Source organism: Bos taurus, chromosome 20 (genome assembly GCF_002263795.3).
Source record: "Bos taurus isolate L1 Dominette 01449 registration number 42190680 breed Hereford chromosome 20, ARS-UCD2.0, whole genome shotgun sequence".
In the NCBI taxonomy this organism is placed as follows: domain Eukaryota; kingdom Metazoa; phylum Chordata; class Mammalia; order Artiodactyla; family Bovidae; genus Bos; species Bos taurus.
The window spans coordinates 3065609-3090131 of NC_037347.1; the positions used below are offsets into that span (position 1 = coordinate 3065609).

At 38.0% G+C, this 24523-nt stretch overlaps 1 protein-coding gene across 6 annotated transcripts in view; it reads left to right on the forward strand.

Moving 5' to 3' along the window:
- RANBP17 (RAN binding protein 17) overlaps nt 1–24523 on the forward strand; it is a 383888-nt gene that overhangs the window by 300024 nt on the left and 59341 nt on the right. For all 6 annotated transcript variants that reach the window (XR_009491905.1, XM_059878829.1, XM_059878830.1 and 3 more), the window contains 4 exons: nt 1029–1132; nt 6804–6892; nt 16537–16644; nt 18790–18872. Coding sequence is in view for 5 of the 6 variants with exons in the window: in XM_059878829.1 (XP_059734812.1) it covers nt 1029–1132; nt 6804–6892; nt 16537–16644; nt 18790–18872 (384 nt within the window). In the remaining variant the exon portion in view is untranslated. The remainder of the gene's footprint in view (nt 1–1028; nt 1133–6803; nt 6893–16536; nt 16645–18789; nt 18873–24523) is intronic.

Genomic DNA, 24523 nt, shown 5'->3' on the forward strand with positions numbered 1-24523 from the left:
CTTAAAACAAAAATTGCTGGATCTGGGATGGAACCTGAAATTTTATATCTAACGAATTCCCAGGTGATGCTGATGCTGCTAGGGCAGGGACCAAACTTTGAGAACCACTGGCTTCTTCTCTGAGATCTTGTTTCCTCTCTAATTCTCTATTTAAAAAATGATAGCACAGAAATCACAAGATCTAGACAGTATAGTTCCACCTCCAGCTAAGTATGCTACCTTGAGCAAGTCACTTAACATTTCTCTGCTTGTTTCTTCATCTGTAAAGTGGGGCTCACAATTCCCTGTGGCATAGGATGAATGAGTAAACTTTCTCATTTGAAGGAACCCACTCTTGTGAAGGATAGAATATAAATTGTCAATTGTGCGTATCCATATGTTAAGTGAAGATTCTACCTTCATAGTGAAAAACAGTAGAAGATGTCTCTTCCCACTTTTATAAAAAGAAAAAGAAGCTTATTGCAAAAAGAAGTGTACTCACGGAGAATGTCCTTAAAATCATAATGACCCATGAGGGACCTCATCCTGTTTTGGCAGGACCCCATCCTGTTTCCCTGACATCTATTTAACAAATTAATAAAAAAGAACATAAATAAAAGAGAATAATAACTTAGCACTATCTGGGCACCTGAGTCTGTGAGTCCTTTAGGGCCTTGGCACCTAAAGAGAAAAGGAAAACAGACCGTGTTCTCTGAGGCTTTGAAAGGGGCTTTCCTTGAGGCATTAGGGAAGCTCTGGGGGCCCTAAGAGCTGAAAGGCTGAGGTGCCTGGGGCATGAGTCTGTTTGATCCAATAAAGAGCCAGAGAAAAAAATGGCTGGTAAGTAATTTTGCTATTTCATTTGGTGCAAAAGAGAAGGCAAAACACCAGAATATTCAATGAGCCAAAGCACAGAATGTGATACGGATGTGAATGCAGGCTGACCCCTTCTCGAGAACGTTTCTGAGCCTGAATAAAGCGCTCACTGTGAAGGCTAATGGACAGTAGCATGCATTTTAAACCATGATGACCTTTTGTTTTTCTGATAGGCGAAGATGAGGATGAATTTGAAAATTTCATGCTGCCTCTTACAGTCTCTTTCGAAACAGTATTACAGATATTCAATAACAACTTTAAACAAGAAGATGTAAAGGTGGGTTTGTTTCCAAACATGAGAAAAGGTGATTTTGTTCATTCTAGGACAAAATCTAGGTATAAATTCAGAAAAAGGTCTGCATATTTGTGTGTGCTTCGTGCCCCATCAGTCTTAATTTCCCACTTACATGTGTCTTCGAGGTGTACTTTTCATATAAGTGCTTTTCTAGTTTCTTATACAAATGGACTTTGAGGTTATCAAATGATTGCAGATAGTCAGCTTATGATTAGATGACATATTTGTCTCCCATGACAGTATCTTTTAAAAGAACATTTCTCATGAGTACACCACTTTAAATAAACGTCCCTATTCCCTCATCCACCCCGCACTGTATGTTTCAACATATTTATATGGAGGAATGCGCAAATGTACACATGCTAAAATACCACATCTCTAAATATTTTTAAAACAAGAATTTATATAAATCAAGACTTTATTAAATGGCTAGGCATATATGTATAAATAGGAGCTGGTCTTGAAGTATTGCGTTCTTAAACTGAACAAAGTGATTAGGATAACTGATAGCTAAATAAGGTTTTTATGTGCCTGTGGGAGCCATATTAGGATTGATTTGACAAGTCAGTTCAGCTGTGGCAACAGTCATAATATCTAAGACAACATTATGTTTTATTAGTAAAATCCTTAAGTGTGTAGCAAGCTGTTTGTGACAACACAGCCCCATATTTTAATATGGGGGATGGGGAACACGAGATTTGCTAAATAGGAGTAACACCTTCTGAAGTTCTCATGCATCAGGGCTATATTAAATAGACTGACACTGGTTAATATTCTTAAAAGACTAATGAATATATACCAATAATGTAGGCACCTTTGCTGATGATACTTGAATCATGTTTACTGTTATTTGAGATACGGTGAAAATACTGACCATCATTTTGCACAGCTCTTCTCTCTACCAAAAAGAAATATTAGCACTAAGAAGCCAAATAGAAGAATGATGGCCTTTGGTGATTATTTAGCGTAGTTCATCTACTAAGAAATAATTAACCAAACACTGTACCTTTTATTTTGAAGTAGAGTTTTTGAAATGAATGTTTATCAATGTGCAATTGTCATAGAATTTTAAAACTAAAAAAAGATCTTAGTGATTTTCTGTGTGTTTGTAATGTTGCTGAAATTCTTCACCAGAGTTTCTACTCAGGTTAGCTTTATTTTCAGTTGTCTTCCAAATATTTTTAATGACCGAAAGTAAATCTTGGCAACTTTAAGGTGGCTATTGCTGCCCTTTATATCAGAAAAGAAGCAGTAAGATTGAAAAAGAGTATCTTTTTAAAAATTACATTTGTCTCATTTGAAGATTTCATTATACTCCAAGCCCATTTTGATGTAATCCCATCTAGTTTGATAGAAACCATCTTCCCAGAGTCATTTTTAATGGAGTTCCAGTGATATATCCCTAAACCAGCAAGTTCTTAACGACCCTGGAAAGTGACTGCTTGATTACACTTTAACGGTATTTGCAAATAAAATCACAAGTAATTAAGGGGAAATCTCCAGGCTTTTGAGCAAGTTTGATGCATGATAACTGCCTGATTCAGCTTCATCTAGAGTAATGCTGTGTAGGCAACAGCTACTGAGATCAATAGCAACGTAATGATAGTGGCAGAATTAAGTGAGTAACCTGAGAACTGTGCCTCAGAATGCATGCAGCTGCCACGAACCAAGGCCACACAGTGCACTCCGCGCTTCCGTCCTAAATGTTCATCAAAAGACGCCCTGCAGGAAAATGGAGTTAGATGCTCTTTATTGCTGATCGTGTCTCTTGCCACATTTATCAGGGAAATTGGATTAGCAGTTGGCAGCTGCAGGTAGACAAGATTCTGCAGTGATTAAATATGCAGCTTGGCTGCATTTGTTGTGACAGACCTTTAGTAAATTCTACTGTAAGCACCATCTGTCTAATTTGTATAAAGGAAACTTGGTGCTTTAAGCTACCGATAAAGAAGTAAATCTGTTGCTTTATCATAAACAAAACTTTTGCACTAAATGCTTTTAAATGTAATTTATTAGGTTAAGGCTATTTTTCTATCATGATGAATAAATAATACATGCAAAAGTGCTTTCAGGTACTTCATTTTGCAAGTACTAAAGAGAAAAACAGTACTGTTTTGTTCTTCAATAAAGTATTTAGTATTCCAGTCCACAGGAGGTGATGCTGTTAAAATATCTCTATGAAAATGCCGCAGGACTGCCAAATTCATTTAATTTGCAATCCTTACCAGGATTTTCTAACTCCCTGTTTATAGATATTTTTCAAATGCAGATTTCAGGATGAGCACAAACATTAAGGACCTACATTGCCAAATTGAAATATGGTTGTGAGAGGAGGAAATGCTGTAAAACTCCTAAATTTATAGCTTTATTTTCTTACTTAGTCCTAATAAAATTGAAGAGAACATTGAATTTTTGTCTTGGGTTTTTCTTTTCCAAGTAAAGGGGAAAAGGAAGAAACTGCCATGACAACCCTGGCTCTAAAGCATTAGTTCACAGTAAATGTTTCCCCCTATAATTGTACCCTTAGTAAAATACAGTCCAATACCCTGACTTCCCATGCATCATTTTTGATTTGGCCATGACGTCATCGGTTTTAAGGAAAATGAATGAAAACTTCTAGGAGGATAAAGGAGCAGTTAAATAGGAACCTGCTATCTTTAGTCCCTTCGTAAAAACTCCACAATGTTAAATTATTTAAAATCCTAGATTTTCAGCATGCGCACATTAAAAGTTTTCGCACTAAGTGCCAAATGTTGCAAACAGCACTTTAACAGAATGATTTTGCTTTGATCCCTGTAGCAGTTCCTGAATAATTTATCACAGGTTATTGCCTTAATTCTGGAGAGGGATAGAGCAATAAAGGCAGATGAAAACACTCCAGTTGAAACACCTTGGGGCCTGCTCATTCCTCTGACACGGCTCTTTTGTTGGAACTATTTAGAGGTTATTAAGATGTGTCTCCAGAATTAAGAGTATGCTGTAAGGATGAAGACAGCCATCTTAATTCTAAAGACAAAGCACAATGACCCTTCACCTTCTTTTTCTTTGTTGTTATTATATAGTAGAATTATGAGGATAATATTATAGCTGCCCCCAGTAGTGCCACTACAGTAAAGGGTCTGTCAGACTTTCCATTAGAAACCCTGTTTTGGGGGTCAGGGTGGAAGGAGTCGCATTTCAGCTGTTTCCCAGCCCATCCATCTCACACTTGGCACACAGACAACCGTTCACCATGCAGGAGGCTGAAACGCCAAGCAGTTTCTCCTTGAAGTATCCCAGAAAGGATCCTGAGGATTAGGCACCCCAGACCTGCCCACTCCCCAAAGCAGCCTCACTTTATAAGGACCTCTCATTTTTCAGACTAGTCAAGTATGACTAGCTATAGGAGAAAGGTAACTTTTGAAATAAACCTCTATCCACTGTTTTAAATGAGATGGTAAATCGTGCCTCTTCCTCCCCTAAATTTCAGCCAGATCACCCTTTGCTCTCTGAGATTGTTTGGTAGCCTGGTTGAACTAGTTAACAGTTTTCCTTGTCTCATACCAAAACTGGGTATGTTTTGACTATCAAGAAAGTACTTCTTTAGTGTTGTTTGAGCATCTGTATAGATTATTTCAGTACTATTGCTGCTTTGAGATAAAAAATTGAGCATAATAAATCTGTTTCTTACATTAACATTGCATTTTCCTGCTCAATTGAATCTATTGAAAACATAGTTACTATATTGTCATATGCTTTCTTTGCTTTGTAGTAACGTTTTCTAATATTAAACATTGATATAATTTCATAGATTTGAGCCCTTTTATTAACTTGGATCTTTTAAGCAAGAAAAATTTGTGATAAAATAAACATTAACCTTTTTGTGTAATAAGGATAGTCTAAAATATTTTTAGAGCCTTTTACACTAGACACAAACTAAAACTCATTTTTCCTATTGACCAGTTTAGAGTTGAATGGTGAGTACCTTATGTATATGTGAAAACTTAAGATTATTTGAAGAGTAGCCTGTAACCTGTAATAAAAATAGAACCCAAAAAGGCCACTTTGATAGGAAGACTGCAAAGAGAATTAGAATAGAGTTGCTCAAAGAAGACTTCTTAGAAGACATATTTTGTTCTGGAAGCTGCAAGAAACATGGAAAGCTGAGAAAGAGAAGAAAGGTTCCAGGTGATGAAAATGGGTTCCATAAGAGGCAAAGTATGTTTTGTTTTGTTTTTAAAGTAGCAATCATATGAGACAGCTACAGAGAGACTAGCCGATTATAGAAAAATAAGTACTGGTAAGCTTATGAAAGGAAAAGGAATAAGTTATTTAAAGAAGCAGAAACAAACATTCAGGGTTTACAGATTCAGAAATGCAGATTACCATCATTCTATAAACTGTTACGCAGTATAGAAACTGAATATTCCTATTAAAAAAACTTCCAGTTATATTGAGTCACCTTTTAGGTATGGGGCATGGGAGGGCAGGGAATCAAAAATTACAGATCTTTGTGACAGATAAACTATTTCTGATTTTGAAATTTTTTAGCCATTAAATGATGGTCAGGATTTAATGGCTTCCAGATCCTTAATGCTAATTTAAATGCCCTCCTGTAGAGATTTTCATTTATTACCAAAGTATGAGGGAAAAGAAAATCTGACTAAAAAAAAGTTCAGAGACCATTTTCTAGCAGAGTATTTCCACTGAAAACAGTATCTTCAGAAGTCACAGTTACATATCTCAGTTATCACACCCCCTTGTTTTGCAGTTATGTTTATTTGTACTCTTTGTTCTGACATTCTAGCATCTGTTCATGGGTTTTCTTTCTCTCTGCCCAACCATCATCCTAATGACAGCTTAATTAAGAGTCCAGAGTAAAATCAAATCTCTTTTGTTTAAGAGTCAAATTTTTGTTTTGTTTTCTCTAAAGCTAAATATTTATGGAACACTTATGTATGTATCAGTCTCTTGTTAGGCATTTTTATATAAATTTATTCCTGACTCTACTTCTGTAAGAAAGACATTATTAGCCCCTTTTAAAGATGAGAAAACTGAGACTGATAAATTGCCTTGCTTTAAAGTCTTACAGTTAAGAAGTAAAGCTGGGTTTAAATGCAAGTCTTCTGATATTGAAGAACTCTTTTCCTTGCTTGGGGAATGTGAGTTCCATTCTGGGTATGTCACAGTACCAGTAGGTCATCTGGCCAGTTTTATGTTGTCCGAAGTTACTGAGAGTATTCCTTAGGGATCTTTAAATGCCAGTGTGCTTTCAGGTTAGACTCCATACTGCATAGTGGGACGGATTTCTTACAAGCCACTGTGGTTAAGAATTGTTTTTATAATGTCTGGATCCTTTACATTTCTGTTTTGTGGAATTATCAGTCCTCTTTTTTTTTCTAATTTGGCATTATTCAGGAAAAAATATGTTAATCTAAATGTTTCTATGCCACTGGAATTATGACTTAGCTCAATTTATAAGAAGCAGAGTTGGTCAGCAGATCTGATGGTCTGTTTGCTTAAAAAGTCTATGGCTTTCTATAGAAAGAGATCTGAGCGAGACATTTTAGCTAATGAATCAAAATCAGATATGTGGTCATTATTGCCTGATTATTACTCCATCTGCTCTGTGCTAACGTGAAAATCAATTACTGTGTCTCTTTCCCACTGACAGCGTATGTTGATCGGGCTGGCAAGAGATCTTCGAGGGATTGCCTTTGCACTGAACACAAAGACCAGCTACACCATGCTGTTTGACTGGATGTATCCTTATTACACTGTGACAATACCAGCTCTGTGCACAGAGGGATGCCAGGCCCCTGGCTTTCGTTTAATAGTATGGCACAGTAGGGAAGAGGAAACAAAGCTAAATGAACTAATGTGTAATCAGCTAAAAATTACAGCACAGTGGCAGCAGCACAGACAACTGAGCACAGCACTTGGAGACCCAGCTCTGAGAGGTCACTTTTTTGGTGCCATTAAATATTGACAACTTGAAAATCACATCCCCAAATGATTTGTTTATGTGAGGGTTGCAGGGTTCTTGGGCTAACATCTTTGAATCAAGATCAATGAAGCCTACCATTTGGCATTTTCTGAGGGACTTGGATTTTTACTGTATCTCTAATAGCAGAGCTGATTTCATTTTTTCTCTTTGAGGCTTATTAATTCATCACGCTATATAGTGTTTCATCATCATGAAAACATTAATGGACAAGAAAAGGGGAAAATAAATGGTTAGAATTTTTCACTTGATATAAAATTTGAATTTACCACTGCCAAGGCTTAGTACAGACAGCAAAAAAATTAAGGAAATGAAATCCCCCCACAGAAATGCCTCATCATTATGAATAAAAAGAGCATGGATTTGGTGTTAGGCAGACCTGGCTTGAATTCCTAGGTCTCCATTTGCTGTGTAAACTTTGGCAATTTTTTTCACCTCTCTGAATTTCCTCATCTAAAAAAAGAGACATCCAGTATCATGGCTTATTGTAACCATAGAAATAGGCAGTGCACTTTGTATTAATATAATGTCTGGAACATAACAGGTAATCATAGATGTTACTATTAATATTGTTTTAACAGTATTACATGAATCCTGTTTGATCTTAACAGAAAGTGATAGTTTATGCAAGTTTTATAAGTAACATAATGTTATCATGCCTTTGTGTTCAGTACAGGAAACCATCAGTGTATAAGAGAAATTCTGTAACCTTAAACAACTTCCTTTTTAAGTTACATTATTTCTCAGTTGCTCTTTTCAAACCCTTTTTATCAAACCTCCCTCATAAATTGCAGAAGAAACTTGTTAAAGATAGTCTTCAACTGATGGCACATTTATGGCAAAAACATAACAGGATCTGGGCACAGTTTAGGGACATCTCCACATGTTAAAGAAATTGTTTGACATTAATTTGAATACTGACTTATATTTTTACTTACTGTTAAAACCTACCTCATCAGATTTGTGTGTCCATAGAAGGGTTAGAGATAAGAATTTCCTTCCACTGAGAAATCATATATGTCTTTGTACCAGTATAAAGTACACGTGCAGACTGCAGACTTTAACATAGAAAGTATTACATATGACTCTTCCATTTCTCTAAACACAAATAGAAGCTCACAAAGCAAAAACTCTTAATTTATTTAAAAAATTACTAAAACTTCATTTTGGCACTTTAAAATTGATGATTGTCTTGAAACCAACTACAATTCTAGGATATCCAGCAATTAATGCTTCACATTTTCCTCATCAACAATCTTAACCAAGCGTTAAGATAAGAATGTTCCCCTTAACCATCAAAGAATAGAAATATCTGTCATAATTGGTACTGCCTAAAATTTATAGAACATACTATAATTTAACTTTTTAATTAAGCCCTTTTCATTTCCTCACTTAGCTCCTTCTTTTGGGCACCTATCAGAAATGAAACTTTTGTCCAGCAGATGGCAGAAAATAACAAACGCGAAAACCTTGAGACTTACTGTTTTGTTTTGGACTAGAAACCACTGTCTACTCCTTCTGCCCAGAGACATCGGTGTTATTAGGGTCAGGGGCGGAGGGCGAAGTGTCAGTTATGCAGGAAGTTATGTTAGATTGCCACACGAGGTGGCTTGGTACCGGCCTTGCTTATAATAATTGAGTTTCAGTAGCAAATCAGCTTCCTTGGGAAAAGGCCAAAGGCTTTTCATAATTGTATTGACAACAAAATGAATATGATAAATGGTGTTCATTCAGTTGAGGCAAGATTTATAGTTTTCCTTTGGGCAAGGGATGAAGAGCAAATATTTATAATAATAGTAAAATTTGTTTAAAAGTTACATTATTTGATAATTCAAAGAGCTTTATTAAAATATTTTGAAATACTTTAAGCAGTTTCAGGTGATAAAGTACAGATTCTTTCCAAAGTATTCTAGTAATATAAAAATGAGTAAGTATATGATTTTAAAAAAACATAGATATGAAAGTCATTTATTCTTCCTGAAATATTGATATGTCAAACCGTCAGTGATGGTTCTCACATTACTGCTGGGGAAAGTTTATTTGCCTTTTATCCACAAAAAAAATGTGTGTTCTTTAATTTTCTGAATAGTCCTTAGCATGCAGAAGAAACATCCTGTAAGAGCACATGTCATCTTAGAGTCAAATGCATTTTATTTATGGTGATTATTTGATAAAATGGTATTTTAGTGGTTAGCTGTTTAATTTAAAAGCATTTCTATAAACACTGACTGCATTAACTGGTACACAAACTGCATTGCTTATCACTGTGTCCTTCCAAGCCTAGCTCGCCTGGAACTACACAGCAACCATGTTGGTAGACTGTGCCACTAGAGGACCGAAGACGAGTCGCTGCTGCTTCTTTACCCCTGTAGTGAGAGCGTAGCAGTGAAAAGCATCTCACCTTGCAGTGTGCTTAGTCGCCTTGTTTCAACTTTTCCCAGATCATACACAGACCGAAGTGTCAAAAATCCAGCAGGAAATTGAAAAAAAAAAATGAAGGAATGTGTATGATGTGATTTCCTCACACTCATTCTTTTAATTGTCATAATTCTGATCTTTGATTACACTGTTTTCAATCATGCAATCAGTGCTATTGATTAATATGCATAACGTATTATACAAAGATAAGTCAAGACCATGAGATTTGTAAGGGGGGCAGAAAACAACTTAGAACAGTTCCAGTCCTGATTTTACCACTTAACAACCTGTGGGGTTTGGGGTAAATTACTTAATGTCTCAGAATCACAGTTTTCTGCTCCATAAAACAGGGCAAATAATATTTATTTCTCAGGTATGTTATAAGAAGTGAGTGAACTAACGTGTGTGTATATATATATATATATATATACACACACACACATATATGCATATATATATATATATGTGCATATATGGGCTCAGTACAGTGTCTGGCACAAAGTAAATACACCCCACCACTGTTGCGAGTTCCTTTCCCTAATATGGAATGAGACAAAGGAATCCGATTTGCTCACCTATCCAGCACATTTCTCTAACTATGCTAAAATTCACGAGGGATTTTTCTTAGATCCTACCCCAAAATGAGCTTACGGTTTAATAGAATCAGTTAGGTAACTATCTAAATGACTGTAATAAAATATAGAAGATGGTAAGTGCCATAAAAAAGATATAAAAGTGATTGCATTTATCTGGGGCATCAGGAAAGGCTCTGTAAAGGTGAAGATATTTCTCTGAATCTTAGCAAATAAGTAGGATTGGACTATTGGAATTGTGAAGCAAGAGGTTTTTTGTTGGTCTAAGTACAGACTTAGGAAGGAGAGTAGTGGAAAAGATGTTTTGTCAAAGATACTGCTTATTTTATGGTTGGACACAGGTTGTCTGGGACCCTTGACTATGAGGCTAAGGAACTGAAAAACTTACTCCATAGATGGTATAAAGTAATTAATAGTTTTGATTGACTAACAGAATTGTATTTCAAGAAGAAAATAGTCAGCAGTGTGTTGCACAAACTGAAGTAGGGAAGAAAGTAATCCTGAGAATGTGCTATTCCGCAGGATTTTTTTAGTACATTGTGCTAAGCATGAGAAATTAATAAAATGTTTGCTTTTTATAAGAATGAGTAAAGTGGATTGCTCATTAGAAGCTCATAATCTAGTGTAATAAATAGCTGTAATAAATAACTAATAAACCATCAATGTATTGTAACAAAGACACATGCCAAGGACCATATGAACTTTGAAGAAAAAGAGGTTGGTGTTTGGGGCAAGAAGTAGGTTCCCCAGGGAGGTAAAAGTTGAGCTAGCTGTTGAAAGATAGATAGGCATCTGCCAGAAGGCGTCCCAGCAGCACTTGCCTCCATGAACAAAGATATAGATGGTTCACATTCAGGGAATACTTTAACAATAAGCTCTGAACTGACAGCCTATTTCTGTTCTGGAACCACCTCCTCACACTCTTATCTCCTAAAAGTTTTAACAAAAGCTCTTTTGTTGCCTTCTAGTATACTAGAATGCCTTCTCTACTGTGAAAGCTCAGAGAAAAAGAATTACATTTTTACTAATTTATACTTTGTTGGGGTCCAGCACATAGTAAGTAACTATTGAATGGTTGGATGGATGGATGGATGGGTGTCGTCAATAAGCAAACCTCATGCTTTTCAGTTTTTCATGTTTAACGTCTTGTAAGGCAATAACAAATCATTAATCTTTTTTATTTTTTATTTATCTGGTGTTGACCTTCAGAATTCATTGAACAGATCTTTCTAGGTGAAAGCAATTAGATCAGTGCCACTTCTACCAAAGGGCTCCCCACTGTCTTCCTCCTATCCATATATATGTAGTTCTCACAAGGCCACTGGAAAATTAATCTCCTCGAATGGGTTCTGATTCTCACCCTATAATCTGAGTCTGGGACCCTCACTCTGAAGCCCTTTAACCTCCCTGCTTGGTAGAACTCAACTCCGCCTTCCAGTAATCACTCATTTTCTCTGTGGCAGTCACCTCTGTCAGAAGCATATTAGAATTGGCCCCACTCTCATTCCACACAGAAAAGGGAACATCCTCTCATATCCCCAGGCCTGATCCCATAGTGAATACAGTGTGCTCTGAAAAATATGATGACCCTAATGTCTTAAGAATGCTTTGCAAAGGGACTTCTGGTGCTTATGATATTCTTAGGTTCTGAGATTTGGGCCTTTTCAGTCTCCTGGTGAGGCTCCAGGTCCTTCCCACTCATGAGCACTGACTTTGTGCTCAGCACTCTTGGTGGAGCATTTTCTCATTTGTACTCCGCCAGCACTGCTTCAGAATCTTGGTACTCAGAGCATTCCTATTTCGTGTTTACCACCCATACTGAAGCGTGGATTCACAGGAATAAAAGCCATGTATTACTATCTCTGGATCCCTGGCCCCTAGCACAGTACACAGCACATAGCATTTACCATCTGTAAAAAAAAAAAAAAAAAGGCAACAGATTTCTAATCCATAGAAAAAATAAAACTAAGTTATCTGACAGTAGCCAAAATAGAGTTAATAATCAAGTTTACTAATTTTGTATTTTTCATTTTCATCCAACTGAAATCTCGGACACACACACACTTATCATCTCCCATCTCTGCCTTATTTTCTTTGTAGTACTTTTTAATGTGTCATATATATGTTTAATTTTCTATCTTACTAGAATATAAATTCCATGAGGGCAGGGATTGTTCTAATGTTTGGTTCATTGATGTCTCTAGAGAGTCTAACAGTCATAAGACATTTATAGACCAGGCCTTCAATAAATACTTAAGTAAATTGTTTCTATATATTCAAATACAGCCTTAATATGGTATATCTAGGGGGTCAAAAGTATTGCTTTTTGCATTTTTAGGGAGCATGACACTCTTAAGGTATTTGAGGGCTTATTTTCATTGAATGTTATGTGAAGTATTTCCTGAAGCTTCAAAGTGAAATGCACAGCTTAAAAGAATCGAATAGGTAGGTCTAATCAAGTACGCTACACCTCATATTTATCACAACAAATGTTTTTTGAAATCCATTTTGTGCCAGGTACATGTGTGCAATAACTGCCTATGCACTGCTCTCAAAAACCGTATGATAGGAGAGATGAAGCACCGAGATAGTACTGGCACAAAGGGTACTAGGGCACCAGAGCCATGTACAGGAGACACTCTTAGGTGGGAGGGGTTAGGGTGGTGTCATGGAGGCTTCTTGGAATAATTGACATCTCTAATGAAATATGACGGACAGACAGCAATCAGCAGGAACATACTGGGCAAACACAGGTCTTTGCTCTTTAGAAATTCACTGTCTAATGGAACAGATGGGTAATCAGTTCAGTTCAGTCACTCAGTCGTGTCCGACTCTTTGCGACCCCATGAATCGCAGCACACCAGGCCTCCCTGTCCATCACCAACTCCCGGAGTTCACTCAGACTCAAATCCATCAAGTCAGTGATGCCATCCAGCCATCTCATCCTCTGTCGTCCCCTTCTCCTCCTGCCCCTAATCCCTCCCAGCTTCAGAGTCTTTTCCAATGAGTCAACTCTTCGCATGAGGTGGCCAAAATACTGGCATTTCAGCTTTAGCATCATTCCTTCCAAAGAAATCCCAGGGCTGATCTCCTTCAGAATGGACTGGTTGGATCTCCTTGAAGTCCAAGGGACTCTCAAGAGTCTTCTCCAACACCACAGTTCAAAAGCATCAATTCTTCGGCACTCAGCTTTCTTCATAGTCCAACTCTCACATCCATACATGACCACTGGAAAAACCATAGCCTAATGTCTCTGCTTTTCAATATGCTATCTAGGTTGGTCATAACTTTCCTTCCAAGGAGTAAGTGTCTTTTAATTTCATGGCTGCAGTCACCATCTGCAGTGATTTTGGAGCCCCCAAAAATAAAGTCTGACACTGTTTCCACTGTTTCCCCATCTATTTCCCATGAAGTGATGGGACCAGATGCCATGATCTTCGTTTTCTGAATGTTGAGCTTTAAGCCAACTTTTTCACTCTCCACTTTCACTTTCATCAAGAGGCTTTTGAGTTCCTCTTCACTTTCTGCCATAAGGGTGGTGTCATCTGCGTATCTGAAGTTCTTGATATTTCTCCCGGCAATCTTGATCCCAGCTTGTGCTTCTTCCAGCCCAGAGTTCCTTTTGATGTACTCTGCATATAAGTTAAATAAGCAGGGTGACAATACACAGCCTTGACGTACTCCTTTTCCTATTTGGAACCAGTCTGTTGTTCCATGTAATACAAGCAGTCAACCGTAATACAGTTTGTTATAAGAGTGGTGGTCAAAGTGCTCGAGTGAACTTAGATGAGGAAGAGATTGATGCCCTTTGACAAAAAAAAAGAAAATTTCACCATCCCAGGGGAAGTAAAACTTGAGGTAGATATTGAAATACAGTTTGGAATGTATTAGGCAGAAAAAACATCATATAGAGGAATGGAGGCAAGGGATAGTCCGCATCAGTGGATTTGCTGAGAATTAAGAATGGCTGAACCATAGATAAGGGCAGGAGCACTAAGAGATGAGACCACAGGTAGGCAGGGACCAGATAAGGACCTTGTTTGCCATGCCAAGGAACTTGAAATTTATTCCAAGAGCAGGGAAGAAAATCGTGGTCTTCCTCACCATGGAGGTCACTACCCGTAACACACAGGAAAGGAACAACATGAAGTGATTCAGTTCAGCACTTTCATCTGAAACAAAGACAAGTGTATTAGAAAACATCAGAAAGAGACAGCGTTAGGGATAGGAAAAGAAAAATGAAGCTAGTAGCGTATGAAGGGTTTTTTCTGCTGAAGTTTTAGGGCTTAATTTTATATTCTGTGTGCATTTGGTGAAGAGGAGGCCAGTTGTGGGTAAAGGACCAGTGGAGCTGAGTCAGAGTTTTCCAGAATCTGGTGGTCTCAGGCATGAACTTACCAGAGGCATGCAAGGCATGCACTCATTATTGATGAGGATGTTTGACAATTTCTCCTTTAGTGTACATGGGCCTACTTTTAGCAAACTGACCTAGAGTAGATTAAAGCTACCCAAAGCTTTTCTTTCAACAGTACGTGAACCATGAACTTCTAAATGTTCAAGCTGAATTTAGAAAAAGCAGAGGAACCAGAGATCAAATTGCCAACATCCACTGGATCATCGAAAAAGCAAGAGAGCTCCGGAAAAACATCTACTTCTGCTTTATTGACTATGCCAACAACAAACTGTGGAAAATTCTTAAAGAGATGGGAATATCAGACCACCTGACCTGCCTCCTGAGAAATGTGTATGCAGGTCAAGAAGCAACAGTTAGAACTAGTCATGGAACAACAGACTGGTTTCAAAGAGGGAAAGGAGTACATCAAAGCTGTATATTGTCACCCTGCTTATTTAACTTAAATGCAGAGCACATCATGAGAAATGTTGGGCTGGATGAAGCACAAGCTGGAATCAAGATTGCCAGGAGAAATATCAATAACCTCAGATATGCAGATGACACCACCCTTACGGCAGAAAGCGAAGAAGAACTAAAGAGCTTCTTGATGAAAGTGAAAGAGGAGAGTGAAAAAGTTCACTTAAAACTCAACATTCAGAAAACTTAAGATCACTGCATCTGGTCGCATTACGTCATGGCAAATAGATGGGAAAATAATGAAAACAGTGACAGACTTTATTTTTTGATCTTCAAAATCACTGCAGATGGTGACTGCAGCCATGAAATTAAAAGATGCTTGCTCCTTGAAAGAAAAATTATGACCAACCTAGACAGCATATTAAAAAGCAGAGACATTACTTTACCAAGAAAGGCACGTCTAGTCAAAGCTATGGTTTTCCCAGTGGTCATGTATGAATGTGAGAGTTGGACTATAAAGAAAGCTGAGCACTAAAGAATTGATGCTTTTGAACTGTGGTGTTGGAGAAGACTCTTGAGAGTCCCTTGGACTGCAGGGAGATCCAACCAGTCCATCCTAAAGGAGATCAGTCCTGAATATTCATTGGAAGGACTGATGCGGAAGCTGAACGCCAATACTTTGGCCACCTGATGCAAAGAACTGATTCATTTGAAAAGACCCTGATGCTGGGAAAGATTGAAGGCGGGAGGACAAGGGGCTGACAGAGGATGAGACGGTTGGACGGCATCACCGACTCAGTGGACATGAGTTTGAGTAGGCTCCAGGAGTTGCTGATGGACAGGGAGGCCTGGCGTGCTGCAGTCCATGGGATTGCAAAGAGTTGGACATGACTGAGTGACTGAACTGAACTGAAAGCTTTTCTTCAAGCTATCATCCCGAATGTTCCTTGGGGCTACAGTGAAACTAAACAGCTGATTAAGTTAACAGTTTTTTTAAAAGGAAAAGAATGTATGTAGATAATTTCTAAGCCGAGAGAGAAATACATGGGGTTTACTATTTACAGTGCCCTTCTGGCACAGTGGTAAAGAATCTGCCTGCAATGTGGGAGACCCAGGTTCCATCCCTGGGTTGGGAAGATCCCTGGAGCAGGGACTAACAACCCACTCCAGTATTGTTGCCTGGAGAATTCCATGGACAGAGGAGCCTGGCTGACTACAGTCCTTGGGGTCACAAAAAGTCGTATATGAATGAGCTACTAACACTTTCACTTTCTAATTTTATGTATTTTATTGATAAAAGTTATATAATAAACACTATTTTTTTCTTCAGTAATTTGATGTGCAAGAAACTCGGATAATAGTTCAAATGTTTTTACCTTCATGAACTAAATTTATTTTCCTTTCCTACAATATTAAGTATAATATGCTGTAAATATCATACGTTGCTTACATGGTACTTCGTAAGTATGCTACACATAAAAGAAATGCGGATTCCTTTTTTTTTTTTTCTTTTTCAGTGGCACCAATTTTCAGGAACAGTATTTCTTTTGACCCTTAAATTCTTTAACAAGCTTCATAACAGGTACCCAACATATCTTCCTATTCTTCAGAGGGCTATTGAGCAGTGGTATGGAGAGCCAGCATGTACAACTCCCATCTTAAAACTTATGGCAGAACTAATGCAAAACAGGTAAGAGGTGTGTTAGGCAGGTGGAAAAGTAATCTACTATTTGGTAGCACACATCAGAGATCAGACTTTCCTGCCTAGTGTGTGTGTATTTAAGGCTTAGCAAGAACCCAGGAACCAAAACTTAAGATGATCAGTGAAGGCAATAGAATTAGAGATACAAGGTTGAAACCTTTGGGGAGAAAGAATTAGGTGTATATGGGGACTCTGGCAACTGGGGAGAAAGTTGGAAGGCCACAGCCATCATTATTTAAAAGATTCAAAAGCATGAAATGGAGGAAAGGTGGTTTTAACCGTTTCACTGCTTTCTGTAGAGGAGAAAAGGAGCTGAGAGGTCTCTGAGTTGAGATGCTTTATTTTGTGGATGAGGCACCAAGGGCAATTCATGGACATACAGTTTGTCTCAAAAAGCCCTGGGGATTGTCCCTGCTTTGACTTTTAAGGTATCCTTCTTCCTTTGTGCTAAAACGCATGTATGTGGTTGATTTATGCACTCACAATTTTTATTTAAATAGCACCTACAACACTTCTCAGGAATAGCCTAGTTAAGCCTATGATTTACACAGAGAAGCAGAGATTCAGGTTCTCCTCATATAAATATTAACAAAGGTGTACCTAAAAGAGAAACACTGTAATAAGCTAATTGGTTTTACCACTTTAAATGTGTCATTATGAATATGGCTTAGCACCAGATTACCTGTCACGTAGCGATCCTGTTTCATCAGTTCCTCTTTGTAAACTGCGTGTTGGAAGGGAGCTATCCAGACAGGGAAGGAGTATGGATTGCATCTCTAATCTCTGGTGCTGAGTGTTTCACAGCAATAATTTAAAAATTTTAAAACCAGAGGTGGAAAAAGACCTGGCAAATAAATAAATGTGAGTATTATTCTTTTGAAAGCTGTTAGGGTTTTTAAAAACTGTTCTCTAGGTACCTTAAAGACTAAAGGAAGGGTAGCTATATATTTTATATTAGAAATTTAGTTTTTATTAAATTACTGTTTTTCAGCAAGATAATTAATAGTACATTACTGATAAAACACTTAATACTAAAGGAAAAAAATAATTACATTATATATTTTATATCTGCCATAGATGGATAATTCATATCTAGCACAATTGTTCTCAGAACTACTTGGCAAAAATCTATAATATCAGAAGATGTTATCTTGTTTATATTTCTCTGAAACCTAATGTGAATTGTGTACATACATTTCTTTAATCAGAATTGTATGTCAGCCATCAAATGTTTCTAATAGCACTTCTAATAAGTTATAACTGCACTTAATTCTAAAGCATTTTGAAAACACAGAGAGAACCAGCAATGTATTCTGTTCCTTAGCAAAGTATCTTTGCTTCCTGGTGTTTCTTTGCTATGATGTGTTTCATATTTTTACTGATTCTTTTAGAAATATATGGTTATTTGTTGAAAGCAGAGCAGCAAGGCATATTAGAGCCAACTAAAGTCAAAGTGATGTTTAAAAAGCAAATATTATGCCAGGATGGCATATCAGTCCTTTGCCTTTTCAGACTGTCCCCCGACCTGTCAGAAACTAGGGAAGTAAAATTGTTCTCATTTAGAACTTCTGGGATTTGTTTCTCTTTACTTGAGCTATGTGCAGTGGAAACTATAGCCCCGTATGTAATTTAATGTGTTTGAAATATGCTTGAAGTATCAGATGATCCATTATGAATATGAGCAGTATTAAAGGTACTTAGATTTCCTGTTATATTGTCATTGTTTTAAAGATGTGTATTAGGCACTACAGGAGATCTCAAATATAAATCTCTATACAAGTATCTATATAAACTTACATACTTGGTTTTTTTTTAATTATTATCTATCAGACGTTTGCATGAAAGGAAAGGGGGCTAAGAGGTCTGTAATGTAGGATGTCAGGATATCGTTTTGACAGATAAAAGATGAATTATTTGAATGAGCAAATAAATGAAAATAATTGTATTGTCCTAGTATCTTTAGTAAAAAATTAGCACATACATTTTGTCACCACTTGTTTAATGGAATGATGCTTTTAAGAAAGGATGATTGTACTGTTGCTACTTCTAATAAATGAGAATTCTGGGTATTTTCATCCTATATTTTGTTTATTTATCTGTACATGTAGTCTAAATTTTTGCTGTATTTCTCAGATCCCAGCGTTTGAATTTTGATGTATCATCTCCTAATGGAATTCTTCTCTTCAGAGAAGCTAGTAAAATGATTTGCACTTATGGTGAGTATCCTTTTCCATATTTGTCTCTGCAATATAACTTTTATCTCTTTGGAGGAAAGAAAGATGTTAGTTATTTTGTTCTTTTGAAACTTCATATCTGTATGAATTTGTGAAGTAGATAACAGGGGTGCAAAAAGCTGGGTAGCTATCATATTGACATCAGGAAAAATAAGCAGTATGCCTTTGACTACAGATCTTGCCTGACAAAGCTGATGAATTTCTTTTAGCTAAAACTTTAGTGTCAGAAGCAAAGGGAATACACTATAAATATAATATTGAAGTAGGATATTGAAAAGTTACAGCATATTGAAAATTGCTAAAATTTAGATTAGGGAGTTTAGTATATTGGGTCAAGGAATGCTTAAACCAGTGTGTCACTGACACTGAATTTGGGGGAAATATCCTGGTAAAGAGCAGTAAATATTTTATTATAGGGAATTTGAGGGCACTGTACCCTTAGAATCAGCCTTCTACAGAAATGATTGTCCTATTCAATTATAGTAAAAAAAAAAAATTGGTAATTATTTTTCTGCTTCCCAACTCTGACAGCTTCATCAATGGAATTCTCAACTCTCTGAGACCTTTATGTAACCAGGAAATGCCACAATAGATAAGAATCTTCAGTTAGCGTTCCACACACTGACTGAAAACTGACTACAAGCTGGACTCCTTGCAGTATTCTTCTCCTTGAGAGATGTTTTCCTGGGTCCTCCTTTTCTTTGTCCTCTTCTTTTTTGCCTGTCTGTTCTTCCTTTCCCAAATCAACAGCCAACTCTATGTTCGGCCTCAGAAGTTGCCTGTGATTCTCATACTTCTTTTTGAATACCTAGGAACAGATTCTACAGAATTTTGTAAAGCTTCTGTTGTGTTTTCAGGGTATATCTAATTCCTTTTAGTGTCTTATCATACAAAGATATGTGCCTGGACCTTTTTCCAAAAGCATGATATCTTAGAAAAAACACAGTTTGGGGAGATTAAAAGATCTGAGTACCAGTTCTAGTACCAACACGTATAATTCCATGACCTTCAGTTAAGACACACAGCTAAGACACTCCTTGTCCTAGTTTTCTCGTATATAAAATTAGAAATAATGAATACCTACTGACCTCTCTGTCTAGTTAGGATTGTTACATTAGTCAGTCACGTTCGACTCTTTGTGACCCCATGGACTGTGGCTTGCCAGGCTCCTCTGTCCATTGAATTCTCCAGGCAAGAATACTGGACTGGGTTGCCCATTCCCTTCTCCAGGGCATCTTCCCGTTCCAGGGATCAAATGCTGGTCTCCTGCGTTGCAGGTGGATTCATTACTGTCTGCTCCACGAGGGAAGTCTATAAGGTGCTTCTGAGGATTCAGTTACATGGTGCATGGAAAGGCCTTAGATAAGTTAACTACTGTGCTTACTGTTATGAAGAAATTGAAGCTCATAGGGGTTAAAGATTTGCCAAGTAATACATAGTTAGCAAATAGGCAAATGGGGATTTCATTCACAGTCTGTGTGACTTCAGACGGTCGTCTTCGCATAGTCCTTTCTGCTGCTTGGGAGTTGCCACAGGAAGATCGTACCTAGGGTATTTTTGATGGAGCGCTATTCTTTAAAGTATGGTGATTTTTATCCTAAAACTTAAAGGAAATGAAGGCTCAATAGAAAAATGACCTTCAACTTTGTTACCAGTGACTTTGACCCAGGCACTTTATTACACAGAGTAGCAGAAAAATCTTTTTCAGCTTTCACTGATTCCACATGCCTGCCCCAATCAGCCAAGCTGATTTTGTCTGTCTTCATCTTGAGTAATGTTTTATTACTCATGCTTTTACCTCTGGAGATTCTGATATGCTCATTGAAGGGAGATCCTATGGCTGCCATCCAGGAGTCTGGAAGGTGAGGGGGAAAAAAATGGCTAGAAGGGTGCAGAAGAGCCAGCATTACTTATTTTCTGGGTAAGCCAAGGTGAAGGAAGGGAAAACCTATGGAGGAAGGAGGCCAGGACGCTCTGGGTCCCTCCCGCCCGTCCTCACCGGGTTCCTCTCTGCTAGCCTGCCGCGGGCAGTGTCTGTGCCGTTGGTGATTGAGGCAGTGTGGGGGGAAGGACTCATTTGCAAATGCGCCTGATTTGTTACCTGTTTTGTAGAATACCTCCACCTCGCTGCTCAATGAGACTGGCAGAAAAATAATACTTTCGATATGCTGTTTTATTTATCTACATTCTGTCATGATATACTTTGATGTAAGTTTTTAATTTTGCTTCAGCCCTCAGCTGCTCTTGCCGTTACAGCTCAGGGTCAGCAATGAGGTTAGCCACAGTAGCACAAAACAATTTCCTGTTTGTGCAGCCCAGGTAACATTTGGATGAGGATTAGATTTTACCACATTTTCTACTAGCCCAAGCCTATTATTTCTAATGAGTTTTAAATTGCTTCAAGAACATGTATTTCAAAATTTAGTGCTATGATCCATTCAGCCCGAGCAACTTAATAAAAGAAATTTCTTTCTTAAATTTTTGGTTAAAATGTTGCATGCAGTGTAATAAATGTTATTACTTTGGAAATCTACTTCTCAGTTTTAAGAACTGGGTGTTTTTTATGCTCAATTTCCATTTGTCCGATCTTTTCTTCCCTTTGCCTCTGGGTAATGGTATCTTTAGTGACATCTATTGGTTGAAGAGTGCACAGAAGGGAAAAATAGTGATTGTCTTTATAAGACTGGCAAGAATGAACTGCTCTTATTCCTTCCTTGCTGCTGCTGCTGCTGCTAAATCGCTTCAGTCGTGTCCGACTCCGTGCGACCCCAGAGACGGCAGCCCACCAGGCTCCGCCGTCCCTGGGATTCTCCAGGCAAGAACACTGGAGTGGGTTGCCATTTCCTTCTCCAATGCATGAAAGTGAAAGTGAAGTCGCTCAGTCGTGTCCGACTCTTCTCAACCCCATGGACTGCAGCCTACCAGGCTCCTCCATCCATGGGATTTTCCAGGCAAGAGTACTGGAGTGGGTTGCCATTGCCTTCTCCATTCCTTCCTTAGGTACCTGATTTAAGGAAGCTCAATGTGTAAAAAATCTAAACAAAAAATGGGTAGAACAGCTATAATTATTCACTGTACCTAAGAATTTACATCAGGGTTCTTTGAGCAATATATGTTGCAGGTACATTTAAGGTATGACTTAATACTATGCTTAAATTGAATTTGCAAAGTGTTATACAAGCCACTGTCATTTGCTGTGACCTAGAAAACAGGCCAGTGGTTTTCCAACTGGGTTTTTCAGAGCCCTAGAGATCTGTGATAATACACAGAGACCCTGCAGAGGTGGAGGAGGAGAGGACTCTACTGCCACTTCAACCAGAACTGCAGCTATTTATTGTTACACTAGACTTATTTTCAATAGGAGTCACCTGCTTAAAGATACTTTTTGATAAAAAGAGCTTGAAAATTACTGGTATGTACTACTAGAAGGGTTATGACTTATATTTATGTTTGCTGCTGCTGCTAAGTCGCTTCAGTCGTGTCCGACTCCATTCGACCCCAGAGACGGCAGCCCACCAGGCTCCCCCATCCCTGGGATTCTCCAGGCAAGAACACTGGAGTGGGTTGCCATTTCCTTCTCCAATGCGTGAAAGTGAAGTCGCTCAGTCGTGCCCGACTCTTCACGACCCCATGGACTGCAGCCTACCAGGCTCCTCCGTCCATGGGATTTTCCAGGCAAGAGTACTGGAGTGGATTGCCATTGCCTTCTCCAATATTTATGTTTAAATGATTATAAAAATTTAGCTGAAGGATGTATTGGCCTTGAAATAATTAGAGACTTGATAAAATGTTACCAGGAAATAACAGTTCTGAAAAACAGATAATCCAGGAACATGGATATAACCTTACGTTCTCTCAAAATCATGGTCAGGGACATAGAACAACAGAGTAGTAGAGTAATAAGCTCACCAAAGTTTTATGAAGGAGATGGAATGATCAGTACCCTGAGGGTGCCAGGCCTTGAGGAGTACATTTCACAGTGAATCCAGTGTGTTGGACTTGGCCACTCCTGGACACAAGCAAGGAGAAGGCAATGGCAACCTACTCCAGTACTCTTGCCTGACAAATCCCATGGGCGGGGGAGCCTGGTGGGCTGCAGTCCAAGGGATCGCAAAGAGTCGGACACGACTGAGCGACTTCACTTTCACTTTTCACTTTCATGCATTGGAGAAAGAAATGGCAACCCACTCCAGTGTTCTTGCCTGAAGAATCCCAGGGACGGGGGAGCCTGGTGGGCTACCATCTCTGGGGTCGCACAGAGTTGGACACGACTGAAGCGACTTAGCAGCAGCAACAGCAGCAGCACACAAGCAAAAAATGCTAAGCAAGTTGTTAAATAAGTAAAGGTGCTCTCCAAACAAGTACTTAGAGTTCAATAGATCTTTCAGCCATGCTGCTAATGTTTATCAAGCGTTTACTATATGTTTGATATTGTGAGAATTAGAGAGGAAGACATACACAAAAAAGACCCTTACTGATTCTTCTCCTAGTTGAGTCCAACAGTGGATTCAGTCAAGTCCATAAAGGATTATAACGGACTGTGTTCACTTTCATGCTTAAGAAGCATACAGAGTGCTGTGGGAGCCCAGAAGTTTCTAACTCAAACTGAGGGGCCAGACAAGGAAATAGGAATAGTGCCCAGAAGTTTGAGGAGGGCATTTCAAGCAGGTGATAGCTTTTATAAAAGCATATAAATGTAAAATATTAAAATAGTCTATTACTAAAATGAAGGATCTCAGAATTGCTGTATGAAGTAGAAAGTGAAAATTCCTGATTATCTCATCACTCAAAATCTTTTAACAATTTAGTGTGCAGTCTTTCATACTTTTTTATGTGTACATATACATGTATTATTCCAGAAGTGCTATTATAGTATACTTGCTAATCTGTAATTTGCTATTTTTTACTTATATGATGGCCATTACTTCATACTAACATATATATAAAATCTACCATATCTCTTTTTTCCTTTGGTTTTTCATTATTTTTTCTGCCTTATCTTTTAAAATAGCTGCAAAGTATTCCATCTTATGGTCATACTATAATTTATTTAACTACTCACCTTTTGGTAAATGTAATTTTTATAAACATGCAATCTTTCACTATCATGCACTAGCAAGCAACTGTGTACCTTCAGCTTCGTGAGCATCACTATTCAGTAAGTGTATGTATTGAGAGTAGCGGGTATGGTTGAGACTCAGTGAGTAAAACTGAAAAAAAAAATAGTATGTCAGAAAGTAGTAAGTGCTATGGAAAAAAAAAAAAGAAGAAAGCAAAGAAAGTGTTAGAAGTGCTAGGGATTGGGAAACATGTTGCAATATTAAGTACAGTGATCAAAATAGGCATCATTTGAAAAAATGACATTTGAGCCAAGACTTGCAGTCAGTGAGGGGGTTAATTATGCAGCTATCTCAGGGAAGAGTGTTCTAGGCTGAAGGAACACCAAGTTTTAGGGTCCTGAGGCAGAAGTGTATCTGGCATGTCTGAATAACAGAATATCGGTAGCTGGAACAGAGTGAACAAGAGAGAGTAATAACAAAAGCAATGTCATGTAATGCCATATCCTGTAGACATTATCAGGACTTTAAATCCAAGTGAAAGAGAAGGACTTTAGAATGTTTTGAGCAGAGGGC